This window comes from Quercus lobata, chromosome 8 (genome assembly GCF_001633185.2).
Source record: "Quercus lobata isolate SW786 chromosome 8, ValleyOak3.0 Primary Assembly, whole genome shotgun sequence".
Classification (NCBI taxonomy): domain Eukaryota; kingdom Viridiplantae; phylum Streptophyta; class Magnoliopsida; order Fagales; family Fagaceae; genus Quercus; species Quercus lobata.
In genome coordinates, this window is record NC_044911.1 from 7,233,252 (window position 1) to 7,251,429 (window position 18,178).

Here is an 18,178-nt window from a genome sequence, read left to right on the forward strand (position 1 = left end):
AAAAAAAAAAAAAAAAAAAATTTAAAGTTTGCAATAATTTTGATTTTGATCCTTAAAGTTTTAAAATTTGGATTTGTGCTCTAACGTTATATATTGTCTGGATTTAAGCCCTTCCATCCATGCAATGTGATGAGGTGTCTGTTAAATGCTACCTCTACTCATAACGATGTAGTGTTGTGAATTTTAATTTTGAAACACTAGAGAGTAAAATCAAAATTATCCCAAATTAAGCATTTAAATTACAAATTAGTTCTCCCCTCAAAAAAATTACAAATTAATCAAAATAATGTCCAACATGGTTTTGATAGGGTTCAAAATGATGTAGTTTTGAATAATAAAAAACAACGTTATTTTTTAGCTTAGTTGACATTTAATTGGCAGTCATCATGATGTATTGATAGAAGGACTCAAATCCAAATGATATGTAATTTTAGGGCTATGGATCCAAATTTTTAAAATTTGAGAGGCAAAATTAAAATTGCCCAAAACTTTTAAGGATGAAAAATGCAATTTAAACAACTAAAAACTTCATCTTTAGTTTTTTTAAAATTGTAAACTTATGACTTATCAAATTATTAGAGGTGGCAATATATTAAAAATAAGTTTGTGTCTTTTTGTCTATTGAAATTTTATTTAATTTTGTGTATAAAAGTGTTTACTAATTCTTAAATTTTATTAAAATTAATTTTAAACGTTCAATTTAATGTTAATTCGACTTGATACAACCTGTCTGACTCGACTCACAATAAGATAAATGGTTGGGTGGTCTTTCATATATAAATAAAATGATTTTAGGTAGATGGTCTTCCATATATAAAAAATTTGAAGGATTTGGGTTTAGAATTTTTTTTTTTTTTTTTTGGTGGTCTCAAATTCAATTTATTGTTATAATTCTTGTTTACTTGGTAAAATTTGACAAAGTTATGTGATACTTAGCTATAACAAAAAAAAAAAAAATGTTTATCGGAAAAAAAAAAAAAAAGCTATTACAAAAAATTACAGAATTGCTAAATTGCTATGTTTACAAATTTTGTAAGACTAAAGGCACATTTCGTAGACTGTAATAGACACTGTAATGTAATAGATATTCCTATGACATAACTATTTGGTTGTGTTTTTATTACAATGAATAGTTATTCCTTATGAATAGCTATTGTGGGGCGTAAATGATTTATGGGCCAGGCCCATCTACCCAGGGAGAGTCCAAAGGCCCAAGCCGAGGAGGATTATGGCCCAAGTTCAACGAAATAGCCTTTGGGTACCGCCGAGGGTAGTTCAGTCCTCGGCAGACCCACAGTACTCCCAAAGGGAAGGGTAAAAACGGTATAGGACTGGAACATGGAAGAAAGATCTAAAATATCCAGGGAAAGCTGCTGTTATTGTCATTTAATGTTCTGAACCCGACAGGGCCGCATTCTTTGGCTCTTACAACCACCCCCAACGACTTTGGGGGATGGACTGATGGGATAAGTATCAGCCATGTAAAGATTGACCCTACACGTGGATGAAGGATAATGAACACAGGCGAGTATAAAAGGAAAACTAAGTAACTTTAGGAAGGGGCTGGGAAAAAATGGCCAAAAACGAGAGCCTCCCAGCCCACCTCCAGGAGAAGTACTCTAGGGGTGAAGATCGTTTAACCTTGTATGAACGCCATGAAAAACCCATCGCCTATCGATCAAGGCCTAACCTTTCAAACCCACGCTCTACAAATGATATTGTTAGGGCCGTTTTACGTGCGAACCTGACACTGTTACGGTCCGCCACGAATCGTGACCCTACAATTGGCGCCGTCTGTGGGAAAGGCTTGCGTGTTGGCGCAAGTGGTAGGTTGAAATAGTTCCTCTGTTATTTTTAACCGTTGGTTATAGAGTTCAGGTATAAAATCTCACTAGGGGCTACGTTTCTTGACGAGGGGCTTGGCTGAGGAGCTAATTCCCCTAAAAGCTAAAGCTCCTCGTAAAGAACAAACTAGGCGCTTGGTAACGTTAACCGTATAGATAAACTCAAGGGGCTTGGCTGAGTAGCTAACTCTCCTAAAGCTAAAGGCCAGCCAAGGCCCCGTGCAAAGAGAAAACTAGGTTTTGGACAGAACCAGGGCATTGTATGGTCCACGGACTCAAGCCTCTGGGGAAACCAACTACTTGGATGATGGAAAACTAGGTTTTGGACAGAACCAAGGCATTGCATAGTCCTCGGACTCAAGCCTCTGGGGAAACCAACTACTTGGATGATGGAAAACTAGGTTTTGGACAGAACCAGGGCATTGTATGGTCCACGGACTCAAGCCTCTGGGGAAACCAACTACTTGGATGATGGAAAACTAGGTTTTGGACAGAACCAAGGCATTGCATAGTCCTCGGACTCAAGCCTCTGGGGAAACCAACTACTTGGATGATGGAAAACTAGGTTTTGGACAGAACCAAGGCATTGCATAGTCCTCGGACTCAAGCCTCTGGGGAAACCAACCACCTGGATGATGGAAAACTAGGTTTTGGACAGAACCAAGGCATTGCATGGTCCTCGGACTCAAGCCTCTGGGGAAACCAACCACCTGGATGATGGAAAACTAGGTTTTGGACAAAACCAAGGCATTGTATGGTCCACGGACTCAAGCCTCTGGGGAAACCAACCACCTGGATGATGGAAAACTAGGTTTTGGACAGAACCAAGGCATTGTATGGGGACTCAAGCCTTTGGGGAAACCAACTACTTGGATGATGGAAAACTAGGTTTTGGACAGAACCAAGGCATTGCATAGTCCTCGGACTCAAGCCTGTGGGAAAACCAACTACCTGGATGAGGAAAACTAGGTTTTAGACAGAACCAAGGCATTGCATAGTCCTCGGACTCAAGCCTGTGGGAAAACCAACTACCTGGATGAGGAAAACTAGGTTTTGGACAGAACAAGGCATTGCATAGTCCTCGGACTCAAGCCTGTGGGAAAACCAACTACCTGGATGTGGAAAACTAGGTTTTGGACAGAACCAAGGCATTGCATAGTCCTCGGACTCAAGCCTGTGGGAAAACCAACTACTTGGATGAGGAACCAACTATTAAAAAAAAAAAAAAAAACTATGGCACGTAAACCTCAAAATCCATCCGAGGAGGATTCCTAGTTCACAAATGGGTTAATACCTCGAATGCACGGATTCCACGGTCTGCCCTCGGGTCCTTAGTGTCAAAGGGGTTGATCCGGTACGACGCAATTCATTACCCAAAAGCACAATCAAAGTCCCTCGCTACTTGGCTACCCTTTCAGACGAATTATTTAGAGATTATCGTTCTCGGACATTGGTCTAGCATGCATCGCGTAGTACTCAGCGCTTATCCCGGTTAGTTCCAAGAATTTAATTTATTGAAAGTTACCATTGTTATACTTGATAATATTTGTGAGTTTAAATTAGTAGGAACCTGTGTTAAAGCATTTTTTCTGCCTGGAATATCCTTAAGGGCAAGCTTGCATTTAATATTCATGCGTAAAGTAGTTGTTACGGAGAAGAAAGATATGTATGGAGAAATAGACACATATTTTATTAAGACAAAGGAACAGTACAGTGTACAATGAAAAGCTGAAACAAGCTTACACTAAAGCTGACTACATAAGTAAAGGAAAATACAAGCGAGTGGAGATAAGGCCGTGGGGACAGCTCAGAGGAGAGGTTGGCTACTGCGCCAAGTTATTGTCTAAGGAAACTATTCCTCGACACTTCTGCATGCCCATAACTCAGGCAGCCAAAGAACCTGACCTCAGGCTAACACCATCTACAGAAAAGGTGCTAGGAGCTTGAGGTTGGGAAGCCCCCACAAAAATTTGCCTGCTACAAGGCAGACAGTGCTGATGGTGGAAATTCCTTCTTTGGACATACCGAAAAACTGGCATGACCAGAACCTGCTTCGGATTTTGACTAAAAGAGGGAAAAAGACCCTCTCCCCTATGACGAAAGGGAATGCTCCCTTGAACTTGCACCTCCTTGGCCCGTACCTCCCTACTCTGAGTCTCGGGGGGACATGACGCCTTTGTGGCGGAGGGAGCTCCTTTTTCCCAAGCCCTGCCTCAAGCATGATGAACTAAGGGAGGAATCTGAAGGATTTGTGTGTGGATAGAGCAACTTTCTCTCCTATTTATGTTAAAAGATAAGGTGGTGGCATTTAATTCACGCAGCGTCTCAAGGAACGCTACAGACAAAACGTCTCTGGCACGATTTCCAATGTCGTCTGCAGCCCTGAAGATAAAGGAGTCTCGAGAAGGCGCACCTCGAACACCGGGACGCCCGAAAAATACCGCGTGACCTAAAATTACGAAAATACCCCCTAATTTGTGGGCCCAATAGATTCGCGGCCCAAGCCCGATTCAGCACAGGGGCCCAGGGACAGAACCAAGGCATTGCATGGTCTTCGAACTCAAGCCTATGGGAGAACCAAGTACAAAAAATAAAAGTTACAAGTGTCGGACAGTACCAAGGCCGTGTATGGTCCTCGGACCCAAGCCAATGGAGAAACCAAACACTTAGATAAGAAAAGGTTTGAATTTAGTAAGATGGGCTACTTGATAAAAACGTCAAGTCACTTCGTCCACGGCTTAAACACCATAGAAGGTTAAGGCCAATAAGGGTGTAAGGAAGGTGGTGGAACGCCCCAGCATTCAGTCGTATACGAGGGCTATTCATTTGGCAGGTGATATGTCCTCGGATGGTTATTTCTCACACGGCATCAAGCCTTCGGTTCTCTCCTCGACTAGTTCTGGGTAAGTACTATTTTTTACGGGTCGGCCTTATTGTGCTAAGCACTTCTATCAAAGTTATGGCGATATCTATTTATTATCAAGTATTTTGGTTTTAGTCGCCATTGATTTAGATGCTATATCATTGTGCCGAGCAGTGCTTGCAAATTTATGAAAACGTAAAGACATAATATGCGAAATAAGGTAGACAACAATCTTTATTAATATGAAAAATTGCTACAACATACAAAAAGGGACTCAAACGAGTCTATACAAAATGTGAACTGCCTAAGCAACCATTACATCTGTAGTACAGAAAAGTAAACTGTCAAGCGTCTTTTAAACTCGTCTTCAAAGTTTCTCCAATCTCCGCCTCATTGCTGCTCATACTAAGAGAGGGACTCACTTTAAAAAAGAAAATGAATGAAGAAGAAGGAAATAGTAAGGAAGAAATCAATGACGAAGATGGAGGGGATGAATAAAGAAGATGGAAGACATGAGTAAAGAAGGAGGAGAAGAGGAGAGAAGAAATGAAAAGAAAGAAAAGGAGCAAAAGAGGGGGAAGAGAAAGCACTAGGTCGGAACTGGTGCTGGGAAGACTATAAGGAGAGGGCGAGGGAGGGCACCAGGGAGCAAAAGAGGGAGAAACAGAAGCACTTAGCCCCCGCCTCAGCCCTGACTCCTAACACGCCGGTGCCATATTAGGTACGCTCGTGAGGAGCCGGATGGTAATGATCTTGGGTGTTCTCGACTCAGTCACGTCGAAAGTTTGACGTGACGAGTCCCTGCTTCGGATTTTGACTGAAAGAAGGATAAGGTTGATTTTGAGTCTTCGCCATCCTTGTCCCGATCGAGCCATGATGAGCTTTATCGGAACGTGGCATTTTTGGGAGGGGTGGGGCTTTTGCATCCCTTGTTGTTACGGTAAAGTGTTTTACGATTAAGTGTATAAACCAGTGGGTGAACCGAATCCTAAGGGAGGCTAAGTATTTCAGAGTCTCAGGGAGATGAAAAGGAATTCTTGATAAAAACAATAACCTCCTCTCTTCCTTCTTATATAGAGGGGGGAGCGGGAGGCATTTAATAGGTTCAGATCTCCAAAGGGATCTGTCAACACAAACATGCCGGTTCCGTTTCTCCACCCCATCAAAATAAACCGTCGAATTAAAATAGTCTCGTAAATAGTGATCATTCAAAGCGCGTTTTGGATACCCCAAGCGATAAGAACGCATCAAACGCGAAATTAAGAACTGTCTCGTAGACCGGTGCACCTCTTGGGCATATGAGGAGCCGCCAGCATGTTTAATAGGCCGAATGGATTGGGCCGTAGGAAGAAGTTTGGCGTCACCAAAACCCCCCCTGTCCAGCCCAGAGGTTGGACAGCCGGGTTTTGAGGGGCTAATGTGGGGCGCAAATGATTTATGGGCCAGGCCCATCTACCCAGGGAGAGTCCAAAGGCCCAAACCGAGGAGGATTATGGCCCAAGTTCAACGAAATAGCTTTTGGGTACCGCCGAGGGTAGTTCAGTCCTCGGCAGACCCACAGTACCCCCAAAGGGAAGGGTAAAAACGGTATAGGACTGGAACATGGAAGAAAGATCTAAAATATCCAGGGAAAGCTGCTGTTATTGTCATTTAATATTCTAAACCCGACAGGGCCGCATTCTTTGGCTCTTACAACCACCCCCAACGACTTTGGGGGATGGACTGATGGGATAAGTATCAGCCATGTAAAAATTGACCCTACACGTGGATGAAGGATAATGAACACAGGCGAGTATAAAAGGAAAACTAAGTAACTTTGGGAAGGGGCTGGGAAAAAATGGCCAAAAACGAGAGCCTCCCAGCCCACCTCCAGGAGAAGTACTCTAGGGGTGACGATCGTTTAACCTTGTATGAACGCCATGAAAAACCCATCGCCTATCGATCAAGGCCTAACCTTTCAAACCCACGCTCTACAAATGATATTGTTAGGGCCGTTTTACGTGCGAACCCGACACTGTTACGGTCCACCACGAATCGTGACCCTACAAGATAGTTTTATGGAAAATGATTCATTTTCTAGAAAATATTATTGCTAATACAAACATAACATAAAAAAAAATGATATGTCTCCAATATTTTTATAACAAATTCTAAGTGACAAGTTATTATTATTATTATTATTTTTTTAGAAACCGGAAGTGACAAGTTATTATTAATTGTTATAAGTTGGTAGAAAAATAATTTAAATTACAGATTCAAATTAAAACTAATAATTACTTACCACTTATAATTTATTGTGAAAATATTATAAATATAAATTAATTACCTCATCTCACTCTCCTTACTTCACGACGATGAGTCATATTCCTTCATAAAAGTTTCTCAAAAAAAAAAAAAAAAAAAAAAAAAAAGCCTTCATGCCCTAAATTTGTCTTTACCGTCCCCTTGAGCCAATGAAGCCCTGAGCCTACTGGCACACTCAATACTCCTACGTGAATTATCACCCCCTATAGAGTCTAAGACGTCTCTTCCTATCAATTATGTTTTTTGTCAGTTTTTGGAGAGTACATAAATATGATCTAAATCAATTAAGTAGTATCCCACATGTATATTAATTTTCTTCGAACTTAAAAAAAAAAAAATAAAAAATCAATTGTATTTTTACCAAATAGGTTAATGTAAAATAGATTTTTTTTTTTTATAAAAAAAATTCTTGTAAAATAAAATTGGCCCCCTTTGCCCTTTCCAAACAAGATTGCAAGGACGGTACAAAATTAACTACAACTCTTAACTACGAATATTCAAATAAAAAAAGTGAATTTAAAAAAAATTTATTTTTAAAAATTTATATTTTAATTATTTAAAATTTTTTAGACTACAAAAATAACACAACATAATAAAAATTATATAACATTATTTTATTGGACCAAATAAACACACGATGTTCCACCATAATTTATTTGTCTTTCAAGTTGATTTAGTTAGAGTTTCCTAATAAAAATTCAGTCTTTTTTTTTTTAAGTAAAATTTTAATTCTAAAATTTTTATCCCTAGACTTTAGGGAGCAGTTAGCCTTAAAAATAATACATTTAATTATTTCATCTTTATTATGAAATTAAGATTTTAATATATATATATATATATATATATATAAAGTTCTGATATGATCTGAAACTCTCTTTTTGACTCAAAAGTCAGTCAGTTCGTAAATGCCCACGCCATAAAAACCACCCAATGGTACCAAACGTGCGTGTTCACGAACAAACTTGAGTCCTGAGCTTCTTCTTTCTTCCAATGGCGCCATGTTCATCATGGTCCAATCTACCAAGAGAACTCATCGACCGAATATTCAGAAGGCCAATGGACTCCAAGGATCTTGCAAGATGCACTCTTGTCTGTACTAATTGGCGAAACATTATTGGTATATATATGTTTGTTTCTCGATCTCTAGCCTTTGTGCATGCATGTTTGATTACATTTGATTATTTAGAGAATTACTTGAAGAAAAAATTTCTTTGAATTTTTTTGTGACAGAATTATTATTGATCAACTTAATATCATCTGAGAGTTCTATTTCATTAGTAGTGAAGAGAAATATGTCTGTATTTTTTTTTTTTTAGGTAGTGAAACTCAAATCAATTGAGGTGCTTTAACTCTTCAATCTGTTAATGTTTTCATTTTGATATAATATAGTAGCTTTTCATAAAGGTTTTTCTACATGGGTTTGGCAAGGAACAGTGAAACTTGGTCAAATTTTGCCATTTCCTTAATGATCAATTGGTAGTATCAATTATCTGAGAGTTCAATTGGTACTGCAGATTGAATTGCACTTTTCAAAGTAACAATTTTATTTTAATCTCACCTTTATTTTTTGTATAACTTTTTCATGCAACCTATTTTAAAATAAGAGAATTTAAGAATCTCATCCGTTGTTATTTCCTTTTTTCATTGTTCAATTACTCACCTAGACTGCAAATTTGGTGATATAACAGTTGATATTTGGGGGAAGAAACTATCTTTGTTGAGACCTGCATTTAAAAATCCTAGTAGGAGAATTCTGAGGGAGTATGAGAAGTTCCAGATGGACCCTCCAAAAGGTTGCAAAGCTAGGCTTGTTGAGAGCCTCTTCCATTGGGGGGCAATCATGATTGGACCCCAAAATAGCCTTTATGCTGGTGGAGTTTTCCTCTTAAACATTCATTTCTCTAAGAAATACCCGTTTGAGCCTCCTGAAATCACATTCCAAACCAAGGTAATATTGACAGCCTTCCCTTCTTAAATTATGATTGTTTGATGCATGGAACAAATTTGTAGTTGTATTGATAAAACTGAAAGCCAATATGAATGGCGAAATATGAAAGACAATTGGAGTAATAATAAGCCTAGAATTAAATTTAGAAGAATTTAAGCTAAATAAAAATAAAAGCCGCTTTTGGAGGATCAGTTATGGTTTATGTTATTCCTGATACAGATTATATTTTTTATATTGCAATGAAAGGTGATCCTCCAAAAAGGGCTTTCGTTTTAGTTCCTATGCCTTAATAGAAGGCAGTTGAATTTCATTTCAATATAACAAATATAATCTGTATCGTGAAAAACATTGAACTGCTCTGTGCCTTTCTCTTTTTTATTTCCAAAGGGAAACCAGGGGAGTTTCCATGTCTTTAATCAAATTCTACTGGAATCTTAGCCCTTAGGTATTCAAGTCCATTTATCTGATGGTAAAACATGAACATAATAGGCTCTCTCCTTTCTAGCAGTTAGTGTTCTTTTCATTTTCACTTTCTTGACTGATAAGTAGCATGGGTATTTGATCAAGTAACCATTTTTCTGATTGTTTTTCCTTTGATTTCTGACACGTTCTTGTTTTGCCCGTACCTAGATATCCCATTTTCTATTTTTTCATCTTCCCTCGCTTCTAAAATTTGGTTTCTATTGGAGTGTAAATTGGCAAACTTAAGAAACTGACATGTTTTTCTGTTTTCCTTATTTTCTAATTTTTCATTTCTTATGTATTACCATTGCATATTTAAGATCCCCCCATGGAGTAAGGAATTTTTCAACTGCTAGTTTCAGATCCTTCTATGGAGTGTGTTTTCAAATTGTGACTCATGATGCTTTTTCAAATACGCAATTTTTAATGCAAAATTGTGTTTCTGCAACATAGTTTTTTACAGCAGTAATACTTTTCACAAATTTTTGTGTTTTTAGAAATCTCATTTTCAACATGTCTTTTGAAATAGCTATTTTTTCAAAATGCATATTTTCAAATTGCTAACCCAAACAAACACTAAACGAATTTAGCCCTGTGCCATGTACACAATCTTTTCATTAATATTGATAGTCATGCCACTTCCTAGCCATTTTTGCTTCTTTAAATAATCATTGATAAGTTGATTGACTAGGCTTTGTTTTGATTCAATGATATATCAGTGAGCATGTATGTATGAAATGCAGGTGTATCACCCAAACATTGGCCAAGATGGCTGCTTATGTCTTGAGAGATCATGGTGTGCAGCAATGTCCATTTCAAACATTATCCGAGTAATCTACGCTCTCTTCTCCAACCCTGATCATGAGGACCCCCTTGATTTTGAGATTGCTCACATCTATAGGACTCAGAGAATCCGATATGAACAAAAGGCAAGAACCTGGACCAAGAAATACGCTACTGCAAGACAGAATAGTGCAATAGACTGGTCACAGTTTCTCATGGACCATAAGATTTTGGAACCACAAGAATAGATGGAAAAGAAGAATGAATCAAATTGGTGCCTCTATGGTATGCTGTTTTGGTTTTTGATTGCAGGACATTAAAAAGCTAAACAAAGTCAAGTAGCAGTAGTTCATGTATATATAGAGAAGCCAACAGATGTGTAGGCAAACTAGCAGGACTGTGGGGAACTCATTTGAATCGCGGTTGTTTATTTGACAATGTCCTAGCTTTTGATCTTGTATTTTGATTTCCTTTGGTACTCCTTGTTTTGTTATGATTCCAATTTTAATATAAACTGTGCACTTACATATATTTATATATAATATATATTCCCTTAAAAAAAGTCCAAAAATAACTTGCAAATTAACTCTTTGAAGATTGCAGGGTGCTTTTTAACTGATTAGTCTGCTTAGCAATTATTACCCAATCAATTTGGTGCTTTATACTTTTTTTTTTTTTTTTTTTTTATAGAGAAAGAGAATTTCAACCTATAGTGTCCGCTCTTAATGATAACGTTTTATCATCAAATCAAAACATTAATCAGTTTTTTATGTAGGTGGAGATTAAACCCCATATCTCTAAATTAACTATTAGAGACTTTATCAGTTAGCGCAGTTGAACTAACTGAAACCTATTGGTGCTTTATATTTGTGTCAGATAATTTGATATTAAATATGCTTTCTCTATCTATGTCTTTTCAATTTTATCATAGGGTTAAAAAAGAGCTAAATGAGTTCTTCATATTTAGTTTTAACTTTTTGTTCTTTCTAAAAAAAAAAATTAACTTTTTGTTTTACTTGACTTGTTTATTAATTTATGTTGACGTTGGGCCGTGGCTTGTATTTCCAACCCAAGTTGACCGAAGGCTTGTATTTCCAACCCAAGTTGACCGAATACAAAAGGGAATAGAATTCCCTATATATATATATATATATATAAATCAAGCCTATTGGCTTTTGTAGTAATTTTAGGTTAGTGTTGCGGCAGATCAAGTTTGATTGGTGAGTGCTCCAATAACCTAGCCGCAAGCCATATAGAAAAGAGAAGAATTCCCAAAAAAAAAAAAAAAAAAAAAAAAAAAAAGCAGTGCAGCTGATTTTTGTCGTGAAGATAGGCAGTTGGCTAAACCATGTAAATTCTTGCGTTCTTTGTGCTTACTTGTTATTTAATTTCTGCTTAATTATTGTTATTAATTTGAGTCCTAAGGTACTATTTGCAGAACAATTTATTTGGAGAGAATAGTTGCATGCCAAGTGCCTTAATTTTGCAAAATATTGATGTGTCAAAATTCAAAAGCCTACTTAACATTAATCTATATGAAAAGTACAAATTAGAACACCTTTTAATGTAAGACCAAATTATTTTTTAAGATGAGAATAATATCCCGTCAAAAAAAAAAAAAAAAAAGGATGAGAATAATAGAGTAAGAATTGGGTCTGGTGTCCAATATGATATTGATGTAAAATGTGCTTCCAGCTCATGTCATTTTGGACCTTTCAGCAATATCATGTTACTGCTCTTAGCAATATTCTTCATTATCTATTTAATCAAAATCTTGGTCCAAAAATATTTATAAATAAATCAACATAAAAAGTAACTTCATGGGAATATGCCTCATTGTTATTCACATCACTACTGGACTTTTTGGTAGGAGCTCTGCACTTTCCTAACTTCTCAAAAGTCAGTTTGTAAACAACAACATTGATTATTGATAACTAAAACTTGCCCCCACCAGATTTTGAGTTTGAGAGTTGAGCTTTCTCTATCTTGCTCTAATGGATACCTGTTCATGGTCCAACCTACCCCGAGAACTCACTGATCACATATTTAGACGCAACAATATTAATTCAAAGGATTTTGCGAGATGTAGTCTTGTTTATACCACTTGGAGATTAGTTATTGGTAAATCTTCTCTAACCATTTGTCTACGTTTAGTTGAAGGGTTTTAGGTTTTCTCATTTTGTCACAGATTATTAAAAAAAAAAAAAAAAAACTTTGTTACAGAATTAATGATCAATTATGTTGTTATGTAAGAGTTATATTTTTTAGTAGTATAAAAAAATATTAAAATAAATAAAATAAAAAATAAAGTTCTTTCATGCCCATTCGTAGTTAAACTCTAATAATTTCATTGAAATATGCCTTGACTGACGTCACAACTTAGACTTTAGATGGTAAAGTAATGGGAATGCCTTGAAAATTGAAACTGAAAACTGAAAAATATTGTAGCAAAATAATTTTTAAAAGTGTGAATAGTACCGTAAGACTAATTTTTAATAAAAAAGTGGCTGAAAAGTGAAATTTGTGGGTCCATAAACAATACACGATGTGCACTGATAGACCGAAAAACTTTGAAAAGTCAAAATTTGTGGTTACTGTTCATTAAACAGTACATGAACAGTAACCACAAATCTAAAAAACGCGTGAAATGAAAAAAAAAAAAAAAAAAAAAAAAAAAAAAAAAAAAAAAAAAAAAGCTGAAAAACGCAAACGCGCTGGTTTTCAGCGCAATCCAAACGCAGCTTAAATTGGAGCTCTGCACTTTACTAATTTCCTTCGTACAGAAGTTAATAGTAGCTATCCCTATCCCATTTCTTTAATTCTCTAAAGTCAGTTTCAATGCCACAGAAACTAGCCAATCATATTGAAACCAAATTTTGAGTTGAGATTTGAGCTTCTTCTTCTTTTTCCATGGATTCAAGTTCATGGTCCAAGCTACCACGAGAACTTATGGAACTTATATTTAGACGCTCCATGAACACGAAGGATCTTGGGAGATGTAGTCTTGTTTGTACCACTTGGCGATTACTTATTGGTAAATCTTCTCTAGCCAGTATGTATATCTCTGGTACAGAATTAATGGTCAATTATACTGTTATGTAAGAGTTCTATTTTTTAGTTTCTTAATGGATAGGATGTTAGATTAAAAGCTTGAACACGGCACAGTGAAACACTGAAACTTGGGTCACATTTTTTCATTTTGTTTTATTCTGTTCATTTGTGAGTACAGTATCATAATTCATATTAATAATATCATGTGTAAACTCTTGAAAAAGACACGATCTTTGCAGTTAAAATAATTGTGAAAATGAATCCACTTCTCTCACACCAGTTGTTATTTCCTTGATCTAACAGCTGACATTTGGGGGAAGAATTTCTCTTTGTTGAGAACTGCAAATACAGGAGCTACTAAGAGAATTGTGTGGGACTACAAGAATTTTCAGATAGAGACTTTTAAAGGTTGCAAAGCTGAGCTTGTTGACAGCCTCTTCCACTGGGAGGCCATCATGATTGGTCCCAAAGATACCCCTTATGCTGATGGGGTCTTCCTCTTAAAAATCTATTTGTCTCCTGGTCATTCATTTCAGCACCCAAAGGTCAAATTCCTAACCAAGGTAATATTGACAGCGTTCTCTTTGTTAAATTTTGATTATTTATGATTGAAGCTTGTGAATTAAGCCTTAATCCTAAAATTTTTTGGATCGGCTATGGAAATAACAGATTAGTCATGGTGAATCGAATGTATTCTTTTTTGCCATTAAAACTTGTTCTGCATCTAAACTAAAAAAAAAATAATGGTAAAACTGAAAACCAATGTGGATAACAAAACGTAGAAGACTTGTCTTTGATCAAATTCTACTATAGCCTTTGGTATGCAACTATGCATGTCCATTTATCTGATGGTATATCATAGAAGACATGTTTTTGCTTGTTTTGCCTGGACCTTGATATCCGATGTTATGTTCTTGTCTTCCCTCTCTTCTAAAATTTGAGACTGCTATTCGAGAGTAATATATTGGCATACTATTGAAAAATCCTACACGTTTTTCGTTACTTTTTATAATTTTGTATCGTATCTGTAACCTGTGCTTATTTCAGATCATCCTGTGGAATTCTTAAGCTGGTAGTTTTAGAGATCTCTATGCATGTAGCATAGATCCAAAACCAATACACAATCTTTTCATTAATTGTGAGTAATGTCAGTTCCTAACAATTTTGTGCTTCTTATAGTAATCATTGATAAGTTGATTAACCATGCTTTGGTTTTTTTGTTAAGGATCAAACTTTATTACAGTTTTTTCTTAGGTGTGAAATATTTAAGTTTTCTAATTAAATTCACCCATGTAAGTGTATTGGCCAACACACTAAAATTTGTGTTTTTTTTTTTTTTTTGACAATTAAATTTAACTATATACTCTATTGGCTTGCAAAATGCAGGTTTACCACCCAAACATTGGCCGAGATGGCAGGGTATGTGTTGAGAAATCATGGTGCCCATCACTTACCATCTTCCAACTTCTCCTAGTTATCTATGCTCGCTTCTCCAACCCTGAACCTGATGACCCAATTGATTGTGAGATTGCTCAAATGTATAAGACTCAGAGAATTCAATATGATGAAAATGCAAGAGACTGGACCAAGAAATATGCTACGGCAAGCCAGGAAAGCGCAATAGATTGGTCGCGATTTCTCAAGAACAATAAAATTTTGGAACCAACAAAATTGGTGGACTAACAATCTTGGATGTCTTTATTAAAAACACTAGGAGGTGTTAGTTGAGCTAGAAGACCCTTGGCAAATTGCAAATGAACTCAGTTATGTGGTTGTGTTGCATTTTAATTGGTTTTGCAATTATTACCTAATATGTTTGGTGTTTCAAACAATAGGATGTTCTGACATTAAATGATTAAATATTTATTAGAAGATATTATCCTTTCAATTTTGTTATGGGACTCAGAAGAGACAGCATTGCATCTTCATACCCGAAAATCATTTGTAATCATAATTCTTATATGGATGTATCATGTATGTACTATAATTTACTGCTAAGGAAGATCTTAGGATGGAAGAATGTATCTTGTGCCTCCAATATATACTCTCACAACATATAGAATTCACACAATTGTGAGGTTTATATATTGATTGTCTTTGATGATTCACTCCAATTTTAGGTGCCAATGGACGATAGTTTTTATTGGGTCAGTACGTAGTATCAAAATAAACTACATCACCATACAAATCATAATTTAAAAATTATTTTAGAATCTGTCCAAAATATACTAGTTATTTGAATATCAACATGCAACTGTATTTCATAAAAAATGATGCATTTTCAAATCCTCTCATCTCAAAATAATAATAAAAAGGGTGTATGTTTCTCCCTCTTTCATTTTTCTCATTTGTTTAGATTGTAAATAATTATTGTTGCATTTGTGAGTAAAGTCAAGATTTTTCCGACCTCGAACTTGTTTACTCGTGAACTGAAAAACTAATTTTGAAATTGCTCACATCAACAAGACTCACAGAATTCAATATGAAGAAAAATAAAGATTCTGGACCATGAAATATGCTACCGTAAGCTACATAAGCGCAACTGATTGGTCACAATTTCTTGAGGAGCATAAAATGATAAAATTACGGACCCACAAATGTAAGTGTACAAACCAAAAATTAGAAGAACGAAAATTTGTGCCTAAATGATAAGTTGCAAATTAACTCAATTATATGGTTGCTGTAAGGACACGATTCGTAACGATCCAACACGATACTGGGTTCGCACGTAAATAGGCCCAAACAATATGATTTGTAGAGCGTGGGTGTAAAGAACTAGGTTAACTTTTGTATAAAAAGATTCACTCTCACGTATATTGAAGGCCCAAAGTTGGCATAACGATCGTTTTCTTTGGTGATCGATACAGTTCTTTTTCTCTCTTTTTGTTCTTCTTCCTTTTCTGTGTCTTTCTTTCTTTTTCTTTCTGTTTCCATCCCCCCCTTGCATGTTCTTCTTTCAGTTTATATAACACCCTTTGTGTTCCATCCTCACCGCACACGTATAGGTTGGGTTCGGAGGATTTCTTTCTGTCCCATCTAGCACCTCCTGGAACTTCCTATGGGCAGCTGTAAGGCTGCCTCCTTACTGTTTAGGTATCACCTCCACATTAATGCGGCCAAAGAGTTGGTTGAGAGGTCATTAATGCGGAGGCAGCTGTAGTTATAGATATTTGTTTGCCTTATCTCTTTTACCCTTAGTCAGTTATTCTATCTTTAGTGGTGACATAGTTCTGAGGTCTGGTTGCGACAAAACCACGTCCTGATCGTCCTCGGACGCATACTGCCGAGGAGTATGGCGTCCTCGGACGGATACAGAACTCTACCCTTGTGATATTGATTACCACCCCCCTTCAACAATTGCCTTGTGACCTGACATGGCCTCCTCGGACGGATATGCATCCTCGGATGGGCCACAGGCCCAACAAACCTGACCTTAATGGGTCTGTTGGTTGACAGGCCCCCACAGTTGCGGTGCTTTCTAATTGATTAATCTGCTTGGTAATTATTTACCTAATTAGTTTGGGGTTTTATACAATTAGGCAATTTCACATTAAATATGATTTTTTTTATAGAAGAATTAAATATGTTTTCTATGTGTATGTTGTGGGGATCGTTCGATTAATAGGCCCATAAGATTCAGAATGGGATCAAGATTGTTGGGCCAGAGGCCCATCAGAGACCATATACCCGTCCGAGGACACCATGGTCCTCGGCAGAACTCGTCCAAGGACGATCTCGTCCGAGGACGATCAGGACGTGGCCTCATTGCGATCAGATCTCCGAATTCAGTCATCTCAAAGGGTAGAGTAGCCGACTAAAAATGAAAGAGATAAGGCAAACAAATATCTGAAACTACAGCTACCTCCGCATTAATGACCTCTCAACCAACTCTCTGGCCGCATTAATGTGGAAGTGATACCTGAACAGTGAGGAAGCAGCCTTACAGCTGCCCATAGGAAGTTCCAGGAGGTACCAGATGGGACAGAAAGAAATCCTCCGAACCCAATCTACACGTGTGTGGCGAGGATGGAACGCAAAGGGAAGTATATAAGCTAAAAGAGGAACATGAAAAGGGGAGAGATCGGAAAGAGAAAAGAAAAAAGAAAGAAGACGAAGAAAAGAAAAGAAACGAGAGAGAAAAAAAAAAACAAAGAGGGGAGAGTCATACTAGTCACTGAGGAAAAACGCTCAGGAGACCGATCTAAAACCTAAAACAGACTTGAGGGGAAATCTTGGAGGGGAATACCACAGTTAACCTAGTTCTTTACACCCACACTCTACAAATCATATTGTTTGGGCCTTTTACGTGTGAACCCAATACCGTTAGGTTCGTTACTAAATCGTGTCCTTACATATGTCATTTGAGAATTTTATCATATGCTCAACAGAGCCAATGTGGGGTTTTCATACTAACTCATTTGTAATCATGTTACTCTTTCTTTTGATGTCTCTTAGAATTTTTATAACTTTTACTCTATTTTATTTGGAGAGAGTGGATGCTAAATGCCCCAATTTGGTAAATTTTGATAAACTTGAATTCACAATTATTATTTTTTTTCTCCTTGTAAATTGTAATAAGTAGGAGAAGAAAAATTGAACTCAAGTTCTCCTTGATAAGTGGATAGTCTCATTGAGCCACAAGTGGATAGTCTCATTGAGCCACAAGGCTCTTGATTAAATTACCAACCCTTGATCTTTTTTTCTTTTTTTTTTTTTTTTTTGAGAGACACCAATACTTGATCTTGATGATAGTATGTGCTATGGATGTAGCTCAATCTTGAATGTTCTCCATACCTTTAATTTTGAGCCACTATTTAATTGAGTTCACTTGACTCAAGAGATATCAATGTTTTAATGAAATGGAAGGCTTGACTCATATACGTATATGGTTTGTTAAAAGCTTTCTTACTATTATGATCTTTG

The 18,178-nt window shown here is 36.7% G+C and overlaps 2 protein-coding genes across 2 annotated transcripts; both read left to right on the forward strand.

Moving 5' to 3' along the window:
- The first annotated feature begins 7,877 nt into the window (after window positions 1-7,877).
- On the forward strand, window positions 7,878-10,718 carry LOC115957976 (ubiquitin-conjugating enzyme E2 11-like). The gene is made up of 3 exons (XM_031076335.1): window positions 7,878-8,128; window positions 8,700-8,959; window positions 10,165-10,718. The coding sequence occupies exons 1-3, from the start codon at window positions 8,002-8,004 to the stop codon at window positions 10,450-10,452; spliced, it is 675 nt and encodes a 224-aa protein (XP_030932195.1). The 5' UTR covers window positions 7,878-8,001; the 3' UTR covers window positions 10,453-10,718.
- A 1,480-nt stretch (window positions 10,719-12,198) lies between these two features.
- Window positions 12,199-15,139, forward strand: LOC115956245 (ubiquitin-conjugating enzyme E2 11-like). Its single transcript, XM_031074678.1, has 3 exons — window positions 12,199-12,325; window positions 13,559-13,818; window positions 14,642-15,139. Exons 1-3 carry the CDS (start codon window positions 12,199-12,201, stop codon window positions 14,936-14,938), a joined length of 684 nt encoding a protein of 227 aa, XP_030930538.1. The 3' UTR covers window positions 14,939-15,139.
- Window positions 15,140-18,178: the final 3,039 nt, after the last annotated feature.

What these genes read in the sequence shown, in the direction of transcription:
- LOC115956245 (XM_031074678.1), top strand. Translation starts at nt 12,199, where the DNA reads ATGGATACCTGTTCATGGTCCAACCTACCCCGAGAACTCACTGATCAC. An exon ending in CACTTGGAGATTAGTTATTG is followed by an intron (nt 12,326 to 13,558) that starts GTAAATCTTCTC and finishes TTGATCTAACAG; the next exon opens with CTGACATTTGGGGGAAGAAT. An exon ending in AGGTCAAATTCCTAACCAAG is followed by an intron (nt 13,819 to 14,641) that starts GTAATATTGACA and finishes TGCAAAATGCAG; the next exon opens with GTTTACCACCCAAACATTGG.
- LOC115957976 (XM_031076335.1), top strand. Translation starts at nt 8,002, where the DNA reads ATGGCGCCATGTTCATCATGGTCCAATCTACCAAGAGAACTCATCGAC. An exon ending in TAATTGGCGAAACATTATTG is followed by an intron (nt 8,129 to 8,699) that starts GTATATATATGT and finishes GTGATATAACAG; the next exon opens with TTGATATTTGGGGGAAGAAA. An exon ending in AAATCACATTCCAAACCAAG is followed by an intron (nt 8,960 to 10,164) that starts GTAATATTGACA and finishes TATGAAATGCAG; the next exon opens with GTGTATCACCCAAACATTGG.